General features: G+C 39.1%; 1 protein-coding gene across 1 annotated transcript; it reads left to right on the forward strand.

Moving 5' to 3' along the window:
• Positions 1 to 21: 21 nt before the first annotated feature.
• On the forward strand, positions 22 to 13,895 carry LOC116239911 (betaine--homocysteine S-methyltransferase 1). Its single transcript, XM_031610157.2, has 8 exons — positions 22 to 180; positions 3,001 to 3,133; positions 6,426 to 6,544; positions 7,243 to 7,434; positions 7,611 to 7,758; positions 8,608 to 8,790; positions 12,903 to 13,131; positions 13,580 to 13,895. The coding sequence occupies exons 1-8, from the start codon at positions 142 to 144 to the stop codon at positions 13,752 to 13,754; spliced, it is 1,218 nt and encodes a 405-aa protein (XP_031466017.2). The 5' UTR covers positions 22 to 141; the 3' UTR covers positions 13,755 to 13,895.
• The last annotated feature ends 8,723 nt before the right edge of the window (positions 13,896 to 22,618 follow it).

Below are 22,618 nucleotides of genomic sequence, written 5' to 3' on the forward strand. Positions count from 1 at the left end.
GGGGTGTCACCCGCAGCGCTGCCCCCGCGGACCGCCTCCCGCCAGAGCTATAAAAGCGCTGTCTGAAGACCGGGACTGCCTCCCGCTCCGTGCCTAGCCGTCGGGTCGCAGCAGAGCAGCCGGCGTCCCCGGGCGAGGAAGATGCTGCCGATCGCGAAGACCCTGAAACAGGGCAAAAGGGTAACTCTCCCCACCCCTCCCCGGCCCGGCTCCCGGCACCGCATCTGGAGAGCGGCGCAGGCTGAGCGCTGGGGGCCTCGCCGCTGCTGCACGGCGGGGCTCTGCTCGGGGCCGTGCTGCCGCGCTGCCCCGCCGCGCTCTCCGGGCGCCCTTCCGCCCGCAGCGCTCCGTACGCCGCGGGAGGAACCCGCTGCTCCTACGGGTGGGGCGCGGGCCGGGGGCTGCAGTTAAAGGCAGGTGGAAAGGGTGCCTGCTGAGCGCCGAGCTTGTCTAAGAGATCGGGCGTAGTGTTGTGGGATAGTCGGGCGTATGAAACTGAAGTTGGTGCTGCCCCAGCCCCTAGAATTTTGATTTTCTCGGAATGCACGCATTGCAGCCACCAAATCCATTTAGTTTTACAGTATTTGATAAAAAATATTAAACAAGATTTGCAATGCACTGGAATTATAGATACTGTAAGCACAAACCTTCATTAGGTGGGATTTCTGTTTCCAGCCAACTCTATTTAAAAGCCCCAAACTGTTCTTCCCTTGATTGATAGGGCTGAATACCAGCAGTGTAACACGAGTACCACCCCCAGTGTATGCATGCCCTTTGCACTCTCATTCAGCTGAAGAAATTAGTCAGTATGAAGTTATTCTGGCATCAGCCATTCTGCCTGTTAAGACAAACCTTCTAGCAATGTGTGAATCAAATTCTGACATATAGAAGTGCTGCTACCTGTCACTGTTTGGCAGGGGCATGGAGCAACACGTTCTTCCTTCTTGGTGGGTCTGTGCTTTTAACAGTAGGACAGCTCTTAGAGCAGTTCTCATTCATTTTCGTGTCTATGGCTCTTTCACATAAACCGGTTGTGAATGAAGGAATCAGGGTAAGATCTGAGTTTTCAGATGCTTTCTTTCTCTTCACCAATGGAAAGGTAGGGCATAGGTAGAACAAGCAGACCGTCTGCTGACATGGTTTAGTTAAACTCCTAAGCAAGATGGGAATATCTTCATACAATCATTTGGTGAGTAGACAGACCATTCTGGTGAATGCACTTAGTGATGCAATGTCATTCGTGGTGGTAAAAGTGAAAAGATGACTTGAAAGCCTTAGGCTTTACAAATCTTTTTCCTTGTTACTTTATACCAGACCTCTCTACTACTGGATCACCACATAGTTTAGTTTTGATCTATATTAGGCACAAACACACAGCTGTAGTTAGCTGTACAGGAGAAAATGAGGACAAAATGCTGGTTGAACCAATGGTATTTCAGTGAGGACAAGTAACAATGGTGCATGGGGTAATATCAATCTGTAATAATCTGCAAAAAAGTGATTTCCATTTTGAGCTAACGTGAGCTGACAATACAGCTGGTAATACTGTTTTAACTTACATTGCTTCTGTGTGACAAAAGTGAAGATTATTCTAAAGTGCTGTTTTAAAAAGTCATAACTGAGGGGAAACTGCTGTTAAGTCCAAGAAATGACTTGATAAAAGAAAAAAGTCAGTGTTGTAGTTGCATTTAAATATAATATCTTTATATGATGTCAACATGTATCTGTTCCCTCATCTTCAATCAATCAGCAGCGCCTGAAATTGCTTTTACCTCCAGGGTTTTTCCCTCTGTGCTTCTATTCCCTGCACGTTAAACTTCTGAAGCAGGCTTTGTTCAACCTTCCTTGGCAAGCAGGAGAGGGAAGGACTCAGTCATTAGTTCCTCAGCTGCTTTTCTTTAGCCCCATTTGAGTCTTTCAGTCTAAAAATTATTTAACTGCAAGCAATTTTCACAAAGACTCCCAACACTTAGATGTACAACAGAGCTCCCATCTGTTGAGGTATGAGTGGTGGGCTTGCTGAAAGTTGCTCAGTTTTGTAGATACGGTATTATAGACTGAGTTTTGCCCAGGTCCTGCCAAAATAAGGAGCTTGCGTAGTCTCTTGAATGCTAGAGTTAATCAGGTTGCTGTTTTGGCAAGTCTACAATGTGCAGTAGAATGTGATGCAAGATCTGCAAGCCATGGCTTGGCCAGGCTCACATATCTGCACGGCAGCCCCATAACCTTACTGCCATGTCAGCACCCGAGCCAAAAATGCTGAACGTATCAGCAGAGCTTTGAACCTTGGGGTGGTTGCACTCTGAAGATACTGGTACTGACAAACGGTACTCCTTGATGGGAGGATGTACTCTCATCCCACCCAAAGGGCAGCGATGAGAAGTTGTAGATGTTTGTCTTTCTGATATGTGTGGTAGCATAAATGAATTAGCAAAGAAATTATCAAGATACACTCTAAGTACACAGACAACACTCAACTCTGTCCATAAGGCTTTTCCTTCTCTTGCTCCCTCAGATTTCATTTACTAAACCGCTAAATCTGTCATCAGGAAAATACAGCCACAATTTTTTTCTGTACCTCCTACCTTTGTTAATGTATTGTCTGCATTCATCCATTTCTTGAAATATTATGGAATTAGGGTAGTAATCTATTTGCAGCGTGTAGTACTGTTCAGTGTAATAGCACAGAATGTTTTGGAGAACTTTAACAGGACAATGAAGCAATGAATGAAATACAAAAACTAATATTTAATCAGGCAGAATCAACATATATTCCTTTCATGTGTTCTCCATAGAAAAAGAAGTCTTTTAAAACAGACTGCCTACTACTATTCTTTCAAGAGAATTTCAAGAAAGAAATAGATGATGTTTTATTATTATGGTAAAGGTGTTTCCATAGCCCACAAATATTTCTGTATTGTCAAATACAGGAGATGACAACAAGTCACATATGCCCATGAAACAGAAAAACTGTAATTATTAACCTTTCCTTTTCTTCAGGGTATTCTAGAGCGCTTAGATGCTGGAGAGATTGTGATTGGAGATGGAGGGTTTGTCTTTGCCCTTGAAAAGAGGGGATATGTGAAAGCTGGGCCATGGACTCCCGAAGCAACAGTAGAACACCCAGAAGCAGGTCAGTTTTACTGGGAAATGGTAATCTTGTAACAAAAGTAAAAATGGTTGGAAAAATAATTAGTTTACAGAATTTGCAGCATAAATAGAAATGTTGCCGTAGAATTAGGCAATGTGAAAAACAGCATAAGAATCTGTAGACCTAAATCTCATCTTACCCCATATTTTTCCTGTAACAGCAGCTAAAAGCAGCTGGCTGGGGAAGAATGAGTAGTACCTCACTACATATGATATAGTGATACCTCTCCAGAATGCTTCTTGTCTTCAATAATTTTTGAACCAGATGTGGTATCTTTGTGTTCAGTAATATCTTCTCTCATGGACTTGTCCTGTCTGTCCTCAAGCCAATATCAAATTTATCACTGAGAGCATCTTGTGACAAAGAGTTCTACACGTGACTCTGTTTTGTTGGGTTTGACCACTCTAGGATTTTTATATTGCTATAAATCAATATTGTCTGTGTGTTTTCTTTTTCGTGAAAATAGTGGCTTTAAATAAACAACTGAATGGGAGTGGAGTATTTAATGTATGTGCCTCCACTGTGAAAAGGGGAATGAGAACTCAACTGTTACAGTAAAATAAGATCATTTTCTCTGCCTCTCCTATCTAATGGAATAACTGCCAGCAGTGGAGGGGGACAAAATGAGCAATTACAGTGTCTTACAACATAAAGATTGTAATGCATAAAGACTATTTAGCATAAATAGTGCTAAAACAGATTCTATTAGTCATTAATGTGCATTTTGTTTACCTTTTTGTACAACACTTCTAATTCCAATTATCACATCTGAGAAATAGCACATATATTACTGAGTGATTCAATCTGGGAAGGATCTGTTAGTTACGAGCTAACATCAGCTGGCTTAACCCAGACAGTGCTAATTGCCTTGCTGAGATTGTGCTTCATGCTGAGTTCTTATTCTCAGACTGTGCTTTAAAGGATTGGATGTGCCTTCAGTGGAATTTTGCTGTTTGCTTTCTTTGACACATTTTATGTAGAAAAATACTCTCATAGGTGAATTAGTTGGGCTGAATGAGCACACAGGACTGCTTTAAGTAACTGCCTAGCTGTCATTGAAGTTGGTTAGAGCTCAGCCATCTAAGCATTACTGCTGATTTGCTGGTAGCTATCTATAGAACATACTGCTTATGTCTGTAAAGTTACAACAGTTTAATAAACCTTTTTATAGGCGATTTATGAACATATACTTAACTGGGAATATATTTGTTTCTTGTAGTGCAGTAGGCTGCCTCTCCTCCTTTACTGATGTTTGCTCCTGCGTGTTTAAGAGTCATGTTACTTGGAAAGCAGGTGTAAAGAGCACCAGGAGCAACTGGCTGGGCCAGCTGGTACAAAATCCATACAGCTAACAGCCCCCCTTCTCCTTCTAAGGGAAGAGGAAAAAGGGATTCTTAGAATGCAGCAAGGCATGTGCAAAATAACAAAAACAAACAAACAAGAAAGACTAGTTGAAAACCATTCACGCTGTTACAAGAGAAAAGTTCTATGAGACTGACAACTGTCCCGAGCCACATTGGGTATCTGAGCTACTACCGTGCATGGGGCAGTGTGCATATGAACTTTCTCCATCTCCTGTTAGCTTAAGTCTGTCTGTTGTTAAGTGTCCAACTTGTGGTGAATTGAAATCATTATTTAACCTTACTTGTAGCTCTTAACTTCATTTCTCAAATGGTGGAGGAAACCATAGTTTGAATAATACGGTAGAAGCCACACAATAATTTACACAGTGGTTTGGGATTTTCTGTTAGTGTCATGCAGGCTGTTGCAGGCTTTAAAATAGTAAAAGAATATTGTGGGTATAATAATATCTGCCTGGGATTGAATGAGATTCTGGCTGATACTTCACTTATAAGGCCATTTTTTTCTCTCCAAATGTGGACAGGAGACTCCTGAGTGGGTCTATGTAACTAACAGTTTGAAATAGGTTTCTTACTGTTCCATTTGTTTATCTATATCACTGTTCTTATTCACCCAAAGCCCAAGACTTTTTCCAGAAATGCAATAATTTTAAATGAAAACCAAACTAACACTGTGGGTAAATAAAGCTTGTTTATTATGGAAGTCAGAGCATTTGTGAAAATATTTGTAGAATTTTTTCACTTTTTCCCATTTCCTGGCTAGTTTTCACCACTGTTTTCTATTCTTCCTCATAGAAAAAAAAAAAAAAAAAAAAAAAAAAAAAAAAAAAAAAAACATTCAACACTTTGGACCACTAGAAACATATAGAAACATCTCTTTTTTCAGTGATTAATGCTCTACTTTAATGCTATAGGAAGCAGAATTCTCTCTGAAATAGTAAAGTTTTGAATTAATGTAGAAGTTGTAAAACTGAAATCTGATCCTGATAGCTTAGGCAAATTCCAAGGACTTTTTGATCTGTAGCCCTGCTACAATCTGTGTTCCTGAATAGATCTTTTTGACTGCGGGGTAAACAGGCACTGTATTAAGTCACACTGCCACTGGCCAAGGCTGTAACAGAAAATGAAATACTGCACCAGCAGAGAAAAGCAAGCAACACAACTCTGTTCCTTCACTGAAAGCAGATGTGCTCATGTGATTGATACTAGCAACTTCTGTTTGAGCTTCCCTGTTGTAGAATGCTGTATATGTTGTAGCTGAAGGCAATAACTTCATTATGACACAGTCACACACTTTGCTAATGACACATTGTCTGTGGACAAGGAGGTACTATAAACGAGGCCATTAGGAAAACTTCCCCAAACATTTGCCATAGAAACTTCAGTGTTCTCTTGTTTGTTTACAATATCTAGAGGTTAATTGATTTCTTGTATGTGCTATAAGCTGTTGAACCTCTTAATACAGTCATGATCTAGAAGCTGAGAAATTCTTTCTTTCATTTGATGTTCATTTTGCTTGTTATTCCTTCTTATTCTTTCACAGGCTTTTCCTGTTTTTTTGTTTTTTTTTTCTTTCCCTTCCCAAACTATGATTTCTATTATGTGAAACTGGGAGATGGGAAGGAGTGCAAAAGCAGGAGATAGGTGAAGTGCAAGACCAAACTGGATCTGCTGATAGAAAACTGAATAGAAATCTTCAGTCATTTATAGCAGGGAATAACTAAGTTTTCTACCTGTTTAAGAGTGAGGGGGGAAAGAAGAAATTCTGCATACACTACTACTGCTACTCTCTCACAGTGGCTTTACTAGTAAATACTATATCACTTATGTCACAGTAGCATTATTTCAGTAATCATTTAATTTTAGGATACCAATAGTAATAACTGTACCAAGCATCTCTTGTCTTTTTTTAGTTCGTCAGCTTCATAGGGAATTCCTCAGAGCTGGATCCAATGTTATTCAAACATTCACCTTTTATGCCAGTGAGGACAAACTGGAGAACAGAGGCAACTATGTAGCTGAGAAAATAACTGTGAGTAGAATAATACTTTGATGGACATATGAAGTAAGTGGATTCACAGAATCACAGAATGGCCAATCTTCTTCCTCAACTTAATGTCTTCACAAGCTGTTCTAGACATCTCTGAGTATAGTCAGTCTAGGTGATTAATTATATACAGTGCTAAGTTTCACCTTAATGTTCTTAAATTGACTATTCTAATATGTGATAATAAATTATATATTTTTTAAAGATCCTAAATAGATCTATATAAGCATCTTATATTTTGATGATTTTCAAAATACTAAGATAAATTAAAAATAGAATGAAAAATCAACTGAGATAATTACATATTTTTCTTCCACCCACAAAAATGTACACATGAAGCCTTACTCATTTTCTGAAAAATGAAGAGAATTATTCTAAATATCAAATATTTATTTGCTTTTTATAGCTTTAATTGTTTAAATTATATTAAAGGTAGTATGCTTTTTATTAGTATTTGCTAGTATGATACGATAGCTTAGAGGTGACAAGAAATTTGTTTCCTAATACTTGTGACTTTTTTGAAAGTTTGTCGATCTTCCTAATCACTGTCATTTAAAAATACCTTTACATTATAAATGAACATGAAGAAATTACTATGGGTTTTGACTTTTGTCCGTTTTGTGCTCTAAAGCTTCATACTTATCTCTGATGGGGTAAAACTAATGTAATCTGTATTCATGCAGTGCCAGAAAGTGAATGAAGCTGCTTGTGACATTGCCAGAGAAGTGGCCAGTGAAGGCGATGCTGTAGTAGCTGGAGGAGTTAGTCAGACACCATCATACTTAAGCTGCAAGGACAAAGCAGAGGTTAAAGCAGTCTTTCGAAAGCAGCTAGATATCTTCATGAAGAAGAATGTGGACTTCCTTATTGCAGAGGTACATTTGTAGTTAAAAACAAATGCATTCAACGGATATTATTTTTAATGGTATGGTCAGTGAACTCAACAGAGGTTTGTTAGAGTATGTTATTGTGTTGCTCATGAATTTGATATCTGAATTAATGTTTATGCTTCATCTCCAAGAAATGAAACTAGTTCTGTTTTAATATCTAGTATTTTGAACATGTTGAAGAAGCCGTCTGGGCAGTTGAAGTCCTAAAAGAATCTGGCAAGCCTGTTGCAGCTACAATGTGCATAGGTCCGGAAGGAGACATGCATGGTGTGCCTCCTGGACAGTGTGCTGTCCAACTGGTGAAGGCTGGTAAGAAACTGTTTTAAACTGCCTTTTAAAAGTAAGGGACAAAACAAATTTCTTAGGCATTCAGACACACTAAGGGGGTATGTGAAGGAGAAAATAACTTCCTGATTATGTCTTTAAAAAGAACTTTTGTTTACTTTACTGTAGAAAGTTTTGTAGCAAGAAAACGCAGAATATTGCTAAGCAATTATATTAACCAAGATTGGGAACAGTAGTCACAGGTAGCTAATGCTGAGTAGAGGAAAATTCTGAACAAATTTCTTTTTGGTTTCAGAGGCAGCCCCAAATCCCGGGCTCAAAATTATGAAACATAAGCAGAATCTAAAGCAACATTTGATTCTGTGTTTTAAAAATTTTCTGGAGTACAGTTCAAATCCAGGATGAGAAACAAAGGAAAAAAAAAAAATTGTCTTTTTGTCTAACAAAAGCTGTATTTTCTGCAGGACAAGTAGAATCATAGAATGGTTTGACTTGGAAGGACAGAAGGAATTAGTCAGTGGCATAATGGGTGATATAAGGGCATCATTATATCTGTCCTGGACTGCTCTTTTCCTTTGGAGTTAGAGTTAAAGTCCCGAGGCAGAACCTGCATTAGAAAGCTGTTAGATAATTGCATATGTGGCTGTGGATGCTTTTCATCTTGGTACTTCATGTGGAAGGTTAAGAGGAGAGCAGCTGAAATGCAGATAGTATGATCTGCCACATGAGAGCTGAGACTGACTCCAGCTCAGCTGCCTTTTCACAGCACTGTGTGCAGATGGACTGCTTTGCTTCTGGAGTGCTGTGGCTAAAAACATTCACTACCTACTTCTTGGGAATACGTGACTTAAACAGTTATTGTCCTTCTCATAGGTGCTTCTATTGTTGGAGTTAACTGCCATTTTGACCCAGATACTGTACTGGAAACTGTGAAACTGATGAAAGAGGGCTTGCAAGCTGCTAAGCTGAAAGCCCACCTGATGTCTCAACCACTTGCTTTCCATACACCTGACTGTGGGAAGCAGGGATTTATTGATCTTCCTGAATTTCCCTTTGGTAAGACATCCTTTTTACTGCATACTTCCTTCTTTCTGTTTTTAACAAAACCAAAACTATAAGATGTCCTTTTATACAATAGGATGAGTCCCCACTATCCCGTCTGGCATTCTGCATAGAGGGTTTGCAGTTGTAATATCAGATTAAAGTTCATCCGCATAGCAGGAGTATTTCAGTAGTACTGCAGCCTGTGACTGAAAATGAAATTTTGATTGAAATTGTTAAAATGCTATGACCTAAACTCAATTAAATGTATAGTTCTTTCTCATGCTGAAGAACCTCGTTCAAGACCACTCTAGAACAGCAAAGAAATGAGTAAGTACAAATAGACTTAAAAAACCACAGAGTTTAAATACCTCTGGACTGGAGCTCACCTATATTATGGGTTTTGACATCCATTGCACAAGACATATGATATTTATCTTCATAGGAATTTTACATTCAACACGTACAGAAACGCATAAGTACATGATTATTGCAACTCATGAATCACAGAATTACCAAGATTGGAAAAGATCTCAAAGATTATCTAGTCCAAGCATCCACCTATCACAAATATTTCCCACTAAACTATGTCCCTCAGTACAACATCTAAATGTTTCTTGAATAGCTCCAGGGATGGTGACCCTATTACGTCCTATCACATCCTTGGGCAGTCCATAACAGAGTCTGATCACTCTTCTGGAGAAGAAGTATTTCCTAACACCCAATCTGGATCTCCCCTAGCACAACGTGAGGCCATTCCTTCTAATTCTGTTGTTAATTACATGGGAGAAGAGGCCGACCCCCACCTCACCACAACCTCCCTCAGGTGGTTGTATAGTTTGATAAGGTCTCCCCTGAGCTTCCTATTCTCCAGACTAAATAATCCTGGTTCCCTCAGTTGCTCTTCATAAGGTTTGTGCTCTGTACTCCTCATGAGCTTCACTGCCCTTCTCTGAACACGCATCAGGGCTTCCATTTCTTTCTTATAGCGAGGGACCCAAAACTGAACACAGTAATCAAGGTGCAGCCTCACTGGTACTGAGTATAGAGAAACAATCACTTCCCTGCTCCTGCTGGCTGCATTATTTCTCATAGAAGGCAGGATGCCAGTGACCTTCTTGGCATGCTGCTGGCTGATGTTCAGCCAAGTGTTGACCACTACCCACAGGTCTTTTCCTTTACACAGTTATCCAGCCATTCTTTCCCAAGCTTGTAGCTATGAGTGGGGTTGCTCTGACCAAAGTGCAGCGCCTGGTCTTGTTGAATCTGATTCAATTGGCCTCAGCCCACTTATCCAGCCTTTCCACATCCTTCTGTAGGGCCTTCATACTCCCAGGCAGGTCGAGCCTTCCCGCCAACTTGGTGTTATCTGCAAACTTACTAAAAGTACACTCAATGTCCTCATCCAGGTCATCATTAAAGACACTGAACAGGACAGGCTCTGATACCAACCCCTGGGGAACACCACTCATGACTGGTCGCCAGCTGGATTTAACTCCATTCACCACCAGTGTTCAGTCTCTTAAGTGTCACTGTCTTATGTAAGATTAGAGGGAGACCAGAAGTAGTATGTTCTCTGATGCTGCTAACAAATGGATAAGCAATTTGGAGACGTTTCATCACTTGTGCTCAGGAGAAATTTCATGAAATCTGAAAGACTCAGACACTTTGTATGTACAAGGTTTTTGTATTTTGGAGCTTATTTACACTTGGGATGTAAAAGATCACATTCTCATAAGATGAGATGACTAAATGAGCCAAAATATTGTTAAATTGATTCGAGAAATGTCTCTGTTTTCAGTTATCAATACTCTTCTTTTCAAGTTCAGTCTATAACATAAGGTAATAAAACAACTGAATTTGTAGAAAAAAATGAAGTAGATGTGATTTTCAGGAATTTTTTTTTTTTTTAATTCCTCTCTCCAAACAAAGGACAGTTGGAAGTATGAGCATGAGGCATTCATTAGGCGATAAAAGCATGATGGTGTTCTGAAAATATTCAGGGATACTGAAGCGCCAGGAGCTCATTTTTGCTATTCATTCCTTCATACAACTCCTCTGATTGCAAGCAAAAAGCTAGAACTTATCCAGAAAATAGTCAAGTGATTTGAAGGATTCACTGCTCGATTTCTTGTGGTTCTTGGCTTGAACACTACAAGGAGTCTGCGGGAGACCTTAGTTTTCAGAGATATCATGATCAATTGCAGAAGCTTGGTGCCATCAGTCCAGAAGGAGAAACTGATCACTTGATGGCAGATAAGCAGTTCAGTTATTAAAATGTTAACTTTTTAATGTGAAAGATAGTGTGCAGAAGAGGCACTTAGATATTTGAAATGTAAAAGGCCAACAAAACCTCATACTGGCAAACTCCAGCAACAGCTGTCAGAAATGTTTATCAACCATTAGAACTTTTTCCAGTTTTTGTGTCTTCCCTTCTGTGTAATCACCAGTAAAGCAAGGACAATGTTTTAGAAAGAAGCTGGTCAGTTAAAGCATGCCCAATTGTTTCAAAAGTAAATGCATGGAGGGGCTAAATCTAGGAGCCAATTACAATCTTCTTATCAATGAAAACATCAACCTTTTTATACTATAAATCACCAAACAGTTAAACTATAGGTAATTAATTCTGAATAAGATAAGAAAATAAATGTTGTAAAAAGTCATGCATTTAAAATAGAATATTAGATATCTTTGGGGAGGGGAAATAAGAAACAACAAAAATAAGAAATCAAAGGAAACACATGATTTATGTGGCAACTTTTCATTGAATGTTTCTTTTTTAATCATCATGTTCCCCCATGTGTGGCCAGTTGATAGTGAGATCTATTCTTGTTTCTTTAGAGGGGTATGGCTGGTGCTGTCCTTATGCTTCAGGAGCATTCATTGGTTGTGACAGAGTAGATGACGGAGAAGTCAGGACAACACCCTGTACCATTCCCCTGAAGTTCAGTTGTTTATACAGGCATCAGTTCAGTGAAAAATACTGCATTCTTACAATTCATCCCTTTGTACTGATTTTGCATTTGCTTTTGAATAACGTATGGGACACAAGGAAATTGTGAACTGGTGCTTCTGATGCTTTCTCTTACATCTACAGGATTGTACACAAACACCAGTATTTGAACTGCATTTTAAGATAGCGTTGTTTTTCCCTCTGATATAAAGCCACTTTATTTTCTTTTGACCAGTTTCACTGTGACTGCTAATTTTCTTTTAAAGAACATTTCTGCTTTTTGTTTAAGCCTGTCTCTTCAGCAACTCATAGGACTTTAAGTTCTCCTCATGCTTGTTAATCTTCTATAAATGTGTACAAAGGAGCAGGAGGATGTTCTGTATTACAGTTTCTCCAAGTTTCTTTTGCAGTCCTTTGTCCTTTCTTTCCAGTTCTGTCTCTTCTTGTGTCTCTTTCCTACCTTGTGCTTTTTCTTGTTCTTCACATTTTCTATTGCTTTCCTTCCACAAGTGTTTCCTCAACTCTGTTGTCCATCCAGTCAGCTCACTATGATCTACAGCAGGAAGAATGACTCAGCACAGCCAAGGGAACACCCTTCTTTTGAGCCATCTACACTCAGAACTTTCCAGAAGGAAGGAAGGGACGTGAAGCAGTGGATGGGAATATAACTAAGGGATTGGCTAACAAACAGCTAGCTGCCAATAGCTAGTCATGGAAAAAAGTTTAGTGCTCTTGATTAATAATGAGCAGGCTTATTGCAGTTGCAGGAAAGCCAGTATCATCTCCTGTACAGATTATAATAAGATTTCCCAGCTATTTGCTGCACATTGTTAGTGTAACATGGAGAACAGTCCAGTATTCCAGCAAAGAACTCTAGCAAAATGGCAAGTGTGTGGCTGAGGGCTTGATCACTCTCACTGGATATTAGTTGCTGTTTTGCGAGGTGAAAGAAGCTTAAGACAAGCATAGTTCAGAAGCACATAATAGAATCTAAAAGCTAGCTTTAGGAAATTTTGTGCCATGAATTCTAGCTTAGACAGTTCAAACATCTATATTTACCATCAGTTTTCCAAACAGCATGCAAGTTTCAATAACGTAATTTCTCACCAAAAATCTGCTGAAGTGGTGTGCCCAAGTGCTGAAGTGGAAGCCCAAGGTGTGAATGTCTTTGCAGGTTTGGAACCAAGAATCATCACTAGATGGGATGTTCAAAAATACGCAAGAAAGGCTTATGACTTAGGAATCCGCTATATTGGAGGCTGCTGTGGATTTGAGCCATATCACATCCGAGCAATAGCTGAAGAGCTGGCTCCTGAAAGAGGATTTTTGCCGGAAGCTTCTGAGAAACATGGTAGCTGGGGCAATAGCCTGAGCATGCATACTAAGCCCTGGGTCAGAGCAAGGTATGTATATCTGAACTGGAAGGCACAACAAAGCAATCCTTGCAAAGGCATATATTGGTCCATAAAGCAGACAAAATTCAGAGATCTAAGTATCACCTTCAGTTTTCTACATGTTAATAATTTTGAGGAATTAAATCTGATCTGGGAGCAGTGAAAGGGATGCAAAGGCAGTAGGAGAGCTGTAAAAGTTGATAACAATTAATGTGAAAGTAACTCATGAAAGTTAAAATGGAAACCTGACAGACTACTGACAGCTTACAGTGCTTTTTTTGAGGCTGAAAATATTATTTTAAAAAGTGTAGCATTTCTTTGTATAGTTCTGTTCATTTTTCTGTATCTAAACATAAAGTCTGATTTTGCAAGTCAGAGGATCCTTTGTAATGGCCACAATATCTTTAGTATTGTGAAGTGCTGAAACAAACACTGTATTTGCTTTTCTTTGTTTTAGAGCAAGAAAAGAATACTGGGAGAATCTGAAGCCCGCTTCAGGCAGGCCATATTGTCCTTCAATGTCAAAGCCAGATGGCTGGGGAGTGACCAAAGGAGCCAGGGAGCTGATGCAGCAGAAAGAAGCAACAACTGAACAGCAGCTGAAGGAGCTTTTCCAGAAACAGAAATTCTAATCTGCTGCAATTGTCTTGATGTTAGAACATCTCATCCTTTGAGAGAAAACTTGTGAAGATTAATACCCTGTTAATTTGTTCAATTAACATGTAATGAAAGAGGCAAAATGCAAAGATAATGTGATTACAAATGAAATATGAGAAGCTTTGATAATAAAATCTTTCTCTGGACAAATAGTTTGGGAAGAGGTTTGGATTCTTATAATTGATCTTCTCTTAGTTAGCTAGATGCTATTGAGTAGACTGAGATCACGTGGAAGTAGTGTAAGTAATACTAGGCTCAACTGACCTGTGCATAGACCAAAAAACATCTATAAACACTATGTTAGTACTCCTGAGTCTCTTAATACTCTTGAGTCTGTTTTAGTTTAGAAATCTGTGAGAGCACCTCAGACCTCAGGATTTGTTGAGGGCCAGCTTCAGGCATGCACAATCTGCCAGTGCTTCAGGCTCAGTTAATTATAGTCAATTCATGTATGTCAAGAACATAGAAGTAAACTGGAAATTCCATCTTGTAAATGTGACATCAGTCACATACACACGTTTTACTGCTTGGAAGATTGAAAAACTTAAGAGATTATTGTGACATATAGAAAATACCAAATAAATTAAAAATATCATGGAATTGTATTACCTTGACACTTTAAATTGTATGAGCTCTGAATAGTGTACCTCAAGTAAACTACTGTAATTTTCCAAATGATCCAACTGATTTCTGTGTATTTCACTTGAAAAAATGTGCTTATCTCAAAAAAAGGTCTTAAAAACTGAAGCTTCCTAAATATAGCTCATGTATATATAAATAGCAAAACATTCCATGATTAATCCATTTAGTTAAAAAAAAATCAAGGAAATTTGAACAGTGGAGGGTTTTCTTAAGAAGGGTATTGCTATACTTGAAAAACGTAATGCATAATGGACAAGTTTCCACAGCTTATTTTTGTGAAATACTATGCCACTTAGATTTCTACATTGAATCTCATTCCCACCCATTCTGCATTAAAGTCAATGCCTCTGCAAAGATATGCTTGAAGTTACAGTTTTGAAAGCCTTAGTTGGACTATTTGTTACGTATCAGCTTTTTTCATTATTTCTGTGTCCATGCTGATATTCTCAGTTCAGGAAATATTTAAACATATGACATTTAAATGGGAAACTTGAGGTATAATTTGAAGGCATTCAAGCCAGGCTGGTCTAATGGTTGGAGACCCTGCTCACAGTAAGGGGGTTGAAACTAGATAAGCATGATAGTGCTTTTCAACCCAGGCCATTCTATGATTGTATGGTGTACTCTTCAGTCTGTTACTGGCATACAGATTTTAGAGAAAGCCACCTTCCTTCACCGTGTCTTCAACAGACTAATTTCTAGTTAGAAATTCTGCCTGAGTGCAAAAAGCAGACAAATCAAAAAAGTGAGTATCTTTAAACTTAGATTATTTGAAGGGCATCTGTTTAGATGTAAACACATTACATTAAACTTCTTTCCTTCCTAAATCCTTCCAGCAGTTCCTCCTGCAAAAAGGGGAATAACACAAAATCTGTGAAATAATCCACTCTGATTATTACCAAAATGCTCTCAGCATTAAAGGTGTATTCATGTGAAGTGGATTAAAATACAATTACTAAAAAAGTGCTTTGAGCAATCGTTACCAGCTTAGGGACTCCTGGACTGATTTTTTAACTGTCCCAACGTGCAAAAATTCCTACTGAAGTGAATGACTTCACTATGCAGATATTTAAGAAACATGGTATTTAAGATGATGATAAAATATAATTTTAAAGACCTATTTTAAGAAAGCCAGTTTAAAAATAACAAAATTTAACAGTGAAGAGAAGCACTGAGGAGATTTAAAACCACCCAAAATGAAATCGGGCCCAAGGGGGAAGCTGCACAGTCCTTGTTTGATTGTTGTTCAGCTTAGAAAAGAATAGACAGTGGGATGAAAATTAATTGATAGGTTGATTTACTATTCACTTCAGAACCCCAAACTCTTCAGGAAAACAAAAATCAGCCAACAAGATAGCATAAATAAAATCAGCCAACAAAGCCTTAATTCCCACCTTTCCCATAGTCTATTGAGTGACTTAAGGCAACAAGGCACAGACTGACTGCACAAACCTAAGAAATTTGTTTCCTCCGAAAGTCTATTTGAAAATGTAGATAACTGAAAGTGAAAGGGTCTTTAGAAGGTCTTAGCCTCTAGTTAGTATCCTGGGGCTGGATCAGTTCTTCATAGGAGACGTTTGTTTACACTGATTTTAACACACCTAATGATGGGGATTCTGTGCCATACCCACCAATCCTTTTACTTCCTTTATATTAACAAACCGTTCCTGATCTGAATACTCCTTGATGTAATTTGAATGTATTTTGATGGAATTTGAATCCATTATTTCTTTCCAGCTCATTACATACACAAATAATTTATTCCATTTGTCTTTGCTGATGCCTTTTATACATTTGAACATTAACATGCATTCCCTGTTTCTTTTCCCTGACTGAACAGGCTCTTTGTTCACTCCTTTGTGGCCTCAGTGATTATTCATCATGAATCTAGACATGACCTCTATCCAGACTTTTCCCACAGCATAGAATCAGAGAATCTGAGAATACTAGAATGGCTTGAGTTGGAAGGGACCTTAAAGATCACCCAGTTCCAACTCAACTGCTCTGGGCAGCTTGTGCCAGTGCCTTACCACCCTTAGAGTTAAGAATTTCTTCATAACATCTAACTGAAGTCTCCCCCCTTTTAGTTTAGAAAACATCCCTCTCCCTGCTGGCCATTCTTCTTCTGCTGGAACTCCCCTTTTGATGCATCCCAGGATACCGTTGGCTCATGTTTTTTGTCTACCACAACCCCGAAGTCCTTCTCAGCAGGACTGCTCTCAATGAGTTCTCCCAGTCTGTACACATATCTAGAATTGCCCTGACCCAAATGCAACACCTTGCACTCGGCCTTGTTGTACTTCATTAGGTTTGTGTGGGTCAACCTTTCAAGTTTGTCCAGGCATACCCCTGGATGGCATCCCCTCCTTTCATATCAGTTGCACCACTCAGCTTGATGTCATCAGAAAAGTTGCTGAAGTTGCACTCAATCCCATCTAAGTCATCTATACTAATGTTAAAAAGCATTGGTCCCAAGATGGACCCCTGGAGGATGCCACTCTTGACTGGCCTCCACTTGAACATAGGGTCATTGACCACAATGCTCTGGCTGTGGCCTTCCAACCAATTATTTGTCCACCAAATAGTCCACCCTTTGAACTTCTGTCTCTCCAATTCAGAGATAAGGATGTGGTGCAGGACCATGTCAGAGCCCTTGCACAAGTCCTAGTAGATAACATCAGTTGCCATTCCTTTGTCCATCGATTATGTCATTCCACTGTACAAGGCCACTAGACTAGTCAGGCCCTTAGTGAAGCTATTCTGGCTATCTTGGATCACAACCTCATCTCACAGGTGCCTTAACATGCCTTCTAGGAGGATCTGTACCACAGTCTTCCCAGGCACAGAAGTGAGTCCTTGTTCTAATTTAATTTTACTTTGAAGCAGAAGTGAAGTGATCTGAACCTTAGTTTGAGTCCTGAAAAGAAAATCCAAAGTCTTCACTACCTAAAGAATAAGCCTCTACTCACCAGACTGAACATAGGCCCAAGAAGGATCTGAACAAACAATGTTTGGATGGGAAAAAAGAAAAAAGAAAAGCAAGTCTGAGTAACAAAACTTGAGCCAACCAGAGTGGAGAGCAGTAGCTAAGAAATGAATTTCAAAGCAGATTTGAAAAATGTACGAGGGCTGCTCTGAAAGTAGTGCTTCTTGTTTTATGATGTTGGCCCACAACATCCGTGGTGGATGTTGGTGGTATAGCAGTAGAGGCTGAACCTTCCCACCAGTATCCCACTACATTCTGTTGCTGTATGGCAAATGGCAGCAGAGGGGCAGTCTGACAAAATAGCACCTGACATGGAAGTGAGTATGAAGCAAAGGTGCGTCACTGAGTTCCTCTATGCGAAAATAAATGGCACCCACTGACTTTCATTGATGCTTGCTGAACTTTCACGTGGATGTGAGCACAGTGAGGTAGTGAAAAAACAATCCAGACAGCCGTGCACAGATGTCACACAACCACACAACAAAATAAAGAACATCTGAATCAGCTCATCTGTGCAAACTGGCTAGTGGTGGTGACTCTAATGAAAAATAGTGTTTCGTTTGTGAGAATTTGCTCTATCAAATAGTGCCATTGTGCTTCTGATGTTTCCATGGAAATAAATAGAAGGCATTACTTTTGGAACTACCTATGTATATTTGGAGTAGGAAGGAGAAGCATGATTCCATCTCATGACTAACAGCAAATACACACTGCACAAAAGACGCTTTACAAGCATTACCAGTTATCAATGAGTGGTTCAGGAACATTCTGCAGCTTTAATTTGCAAATGTTTTCATGTAATCTTTTCAATGCAATGGAAGAAGGAGACGAATTGGTAACTGAAACAAAAGAGGAAAATGGTGAGACATGAATAAACACTGCTTTGCAATTTATCTGCTTGCAAGTGAAGACACCATACTTACTCAGCCCAGTAGGCTAGTCATTGCCTTTCAGCAGCCCATGCATCAAGCTTTATAGCTATTATTAAGCAAAATGTTACCATTTTTTATTTTCAGTCAAACAAAGAAAGGCAGAGCAGTTCCACACAAGAAAGATCAAGAATAAAAACTGTACTATTCTCTGGGTCAAGCAACATTGCTTTTCTCTCACACTGGGAATGAAGACTTTACCTACAAAAGGGGTGCCATGAAGGGCATAAGGAAGAACATTCCTACTCCCTGACTTGCCAGTTTATCTATCTCAAACTTCTAAATCCCACATACCTAGTCCATGATTCTCTATCCTATCTTGGGAGTCAGTCCCATACACTGACTCCTTGCAGCTCTACCAGCTCACAGCTGTACCAGCCCTGCTTCCAAGACTTCATGGTCGCATTTAGCTGTATGGACCTTAATGTGTTGTAACATCAGGCTGTGAGAGCTGGCTAGTTTGCTGTTATTTATTTTGAATAACATGCAGTTTGGGCACATTTACCAGTGTAATTCCTTGCTCAGTGATTGTTACATTAGTAAAATGTAATAATTTTCACAAAAAAAGTTTTATGTTTTCATACTACATTTTCCTCCAAAACTTCCTGTAAAAAAACATTTCTTAGTAGTGTCACAGTACTACAGCTTTATATAAAATTGAAAACGTCCTATTAAGACAAAAGATTTTTGGAAACCTTATTTCTTATCCTGTTTTTGTTTGTTTGTTTGTTTGCTTGCTTGCTTGCTTAGACTGTTTTTATGTGTGATTTGTCATCAAACTGCAATTTAAATACACAGCCTTGTAGAAAAATGTGTAAATGCTGCCTCCTGGTGAGCCACTGTAAGGCTACAGGACAGGGGAAGGTGGAATCTCAAAGGGCTTCTCAGGTTTATACACAGGCAAAAAGCAGAAGAGCTATTTATTTTTATCTAACTTCAAAACAGACTTAATTACACCTGTATTTGTTACTTAACGAGGAATTTTTCTCAAGAACCGTCAAAGATAACTAAGCATCCAATTGTGCAACATTTCATTCTTATTTTACTGCTAAGAAAAAAGAGCTGGATTGAAGTTTTTTCTTTGGGCATGGTCAGGTCAGCTCCTATTCTGAAAAGACAAACTGTAATATGGCATGGAGAATAGACAAGCATTTTAAATTGTATGAAACAGGACAGTGGAGAAAAGATGAAGATAGGAGGTAGTTAGGAAGTGTTAAAGTTAATAAATAGCTAAATACCAGCTTTCCATTTAGCACTACTTCCAAGGCCCAACATTACTGTAACGCAGAATTTCCACAGCTTGATTCTCAGTGGTTAAGAAATGTAACCATATGTCCTTAAATCTACCTATGTGGGTGCTCATTCTATCCGGTGAGTAATACACAGACAAAGAGGCACTGTGTGCAATATTAAATGCAGTACAATGCCGTATCTAGCACACAATGGGGCAGAATTTAGCTGACTTAACAGGCACGCAGTGCTGCATCCACTGTAGTCACAGCTTTCTACACGGCCAGAACTTGCCTGGTTTCTGTTTGCTGCCCTGGTGAGGCTGCACTGCAAATGAGTTGCTAGTTGAGACCTTATTATTTAAGCCTTCTTATGAGCTTTCTTAATGCTTTTATTCATTTAAGAATTATTTTCGCAGACAAATCTTTGTTATTCCATCCTACTATCCTACTTTTGCACTTACATTTAGTTTGACTGGTTCTGCTGGTTATGCTAGGCAGACAGGTCTTAAAGATAATTAGTATTTGCACCACTGACCTGAAAGATGATTTGCATTTGTTTTTTCAGATTTGAAGGTCTTGAAGCTCCATTCTGTTCACACTGATATGACAGCAGAAATAAGTAGAGGTTGGATTAGCTATGTTTGCCTTGAAATCCTTGGATAGCATAAAGATGACACTGGTTACTTCCTAGTTATGGGAAATGGGACATTCTGAAGGTGTGTCTGCGTGGCCAGAACAGCTCACACTACATCTACCTTTGAGTAAGTTAATCAGATTTGTCACCTAAGCTTGTGGAAAAAGGCTGCATAGGAATATAAGTAAAGAATTATGATCGGTTCATGTTTAATATTCATGTTGAATAGCGTTCCTACCAGCTGCCCTAGGTTTAACAGCAGAGCAACTTAGACCTTTGATTTTCATCTGTAATTTCCACTAAACTATTTACCTCGTTTGTATCCTAGATGAATGAATAATGAAAAGCTGTGCCAGAATGTTGTCTTCACCTGAGCATAGAAAGGAGATAGGAGGATGTCCAAATGGCAATTGCCAACACTTTTCAGACTACACGCAGAACGTTGTCTGGCCAAAAAGAACTTGTCCCCTGGTTCAAACATTCGTTAAAGAGTCACAGAGAAATCTGATTAGCTATTCCGCACTCATGACCAAAAGCAGAAAAACAGGGATCTAAATCACTATTCCCTTGGGTTATTAACAGCTGCATATATCATACAAATGAGCTTTAAATGCTGGCAGATCAAAATGATCCACTCCAGATCCAGACCTCTATGTTAGCTGCTTCCCTGTGGCATAACTGAGTAGCTGGGATTGAGGCAATACGCAGAGCGCATAGTGTAGTTCACTGCTGCAGAAGAACTAGAAGGAGTGTTCATTGTTAGGTACATCTTTACTGTTCATGGCTTGGTTTAACAGTCTATCTGGAACAGTATCTGTTCTAATAGTGTGTCTGGCTAACAAGCACTTATTTATCCAAAGCACAAAGAGATTTCTAAGTAATGCTGGCTATTCCATTACTCACCTGCCTAGTTGCAGCTAATAAATCAAAGCTCTTCTTGTTCTTTTATCCTAATAACCTGGCCTCATTTCTAAAAGCAGTGCCTCAACGTTTGTTGCACATATGATAGATTCACTTACAAATCCAATCTTACGGGCACCCTACAGCTTTGCAGACATGTCTGTTAGGACATTCTATTTCTTTTTTTTTTTTTCCCCATTATAGAGAACATGTAAATCAAGCTTCTTTAAAACAGCTAAAAAATCACATTCTTCTACAGGAACATATAGTGACACATTTGTTATAATCTTCAATGAGCTGATGCATGGAATTCATTAAAATAATAAAATGTATGATACTCATAGCTGAGTATTTCCTTAAAAGTGAAAGACAGTCATATTTTCCATGTGAAAACCTGCTGGCCCTCAGTGGTTTCTAAAAGAAGCAATGGAACAATGTCATCAATCATTCATATGAGAATCTACTGTTCTGGGTTAATAATGAATTTAAATCTTTCTTGACATCAAAAGCATGGAGTCAAGGAATACCTTCTAAACAAAGACTTAATGACAATGCCACATTGCTCACTTACTCAGTGAGCGTAGGCCATGTACCTCCTCCCCTCTGAACAGTGTTTGTTGTCATTTCCAAAACAGTGACAATTAAATTTGAGGTACATTATAGCTTGAGGTCTTTGCTGATCCTGGAATTGGCAAAGAGGGAAACTCAGGAGTAAAGAAATTCTGAAATTCTTAAGGAAGCTGGCCTCAGTGTTTAGAAACACAGTGTTTGCAGCTACAGAAAGAGCCAATGTGATCTGCAAGCTGTTTGTATGATCAAAACAAAATTCTTCTACAAGTTAAAAAAAGAAATAAGAGTGGGATTCCTCATCTAAAATAACATCTAGTCTCTGCAACCACTAATAACATGAATAAACAACAAGGATGTAGCAGTGGGTTATGGTAATGAAAGTGCAGTTCATCTGAAGAAACTAATGCAATTGATTTGCATTTATATAACCTCCCTTTCTGCAATATTTCAGTGCTCCATAGTCTTACAAAGTACTTAATTTTACAAGAATCCAGTGGGGCAAGTAACTACCAGCCACCTGTTTCACAGATGGGAAATCAAAGCAAAAGAAAAACGAGAGCTACATTCCGACTGATTCATGTAAGTTAACTTTGCTACCATAAGTAACTCCTCCACAGTGCTATGAGGTTCCTGTCTTGTAGGAACAGAGCTCTGAATTGCTGAGTTCACTCCTAAACTCAGATGCCACAGCAGATATAAAACCTAAGGTTTGTACTGAGACAAGCTGTCCTGAATATGGCCCAAAGAGCCTTTCTGTGATCCCATTTTGCTCAAAGTAAAAAAGAAAGCTGTAGGTAGATGTTTCCCAACTCCTGCAGGTCAGATAGAAAAACTGTGGAGAAGCAGAATTTCTGTAAGTAATCCTTTAATGTAATGACAATTTCAGGTGTGCCAGAGAAAGTGCAGTCCCTTTACTCAGCTTTCTAAGGTCCTGCAGGAGTTTCTG

This window comes from Phasianus colchicus, chromosome Z (assembly GCF_987193195.1).
Source record: "Phasianus colchicus chromosome Z, bPhaCol1.hap1.1, whole genome shotgun sequence".
NCBI lineage: Eukaryota > Metazoa > Chordata > Aves > Galliformes > Phasianidae > Phasianus > Phasianus colchicus.

Excerpts from the sequence above, each read along its gene's own strand:
- LOC116239911 (XM_031610157.2), top strand. The coding sequence starts at position 142 with ATGCTGCCGATCGCGAAGACCCTGAAACAGGGCAAAAGG. Across the intron at positions 181-3,000 it reads CCCTGAAACAGGGCAAAAGG|GGTATTCTAGAGCGCTTAGA; the intron begins GTAACTCTCCCC and ends CCTTTTCTTCAG. Across the intron at positions 8,791-12,902 it reads TCTTCCTGAATTTCCCTTTG|GTTTGGAACCAAGAATCATC; the intron begins GTAAGACATCCT and ends ATGTCTTTGCAG.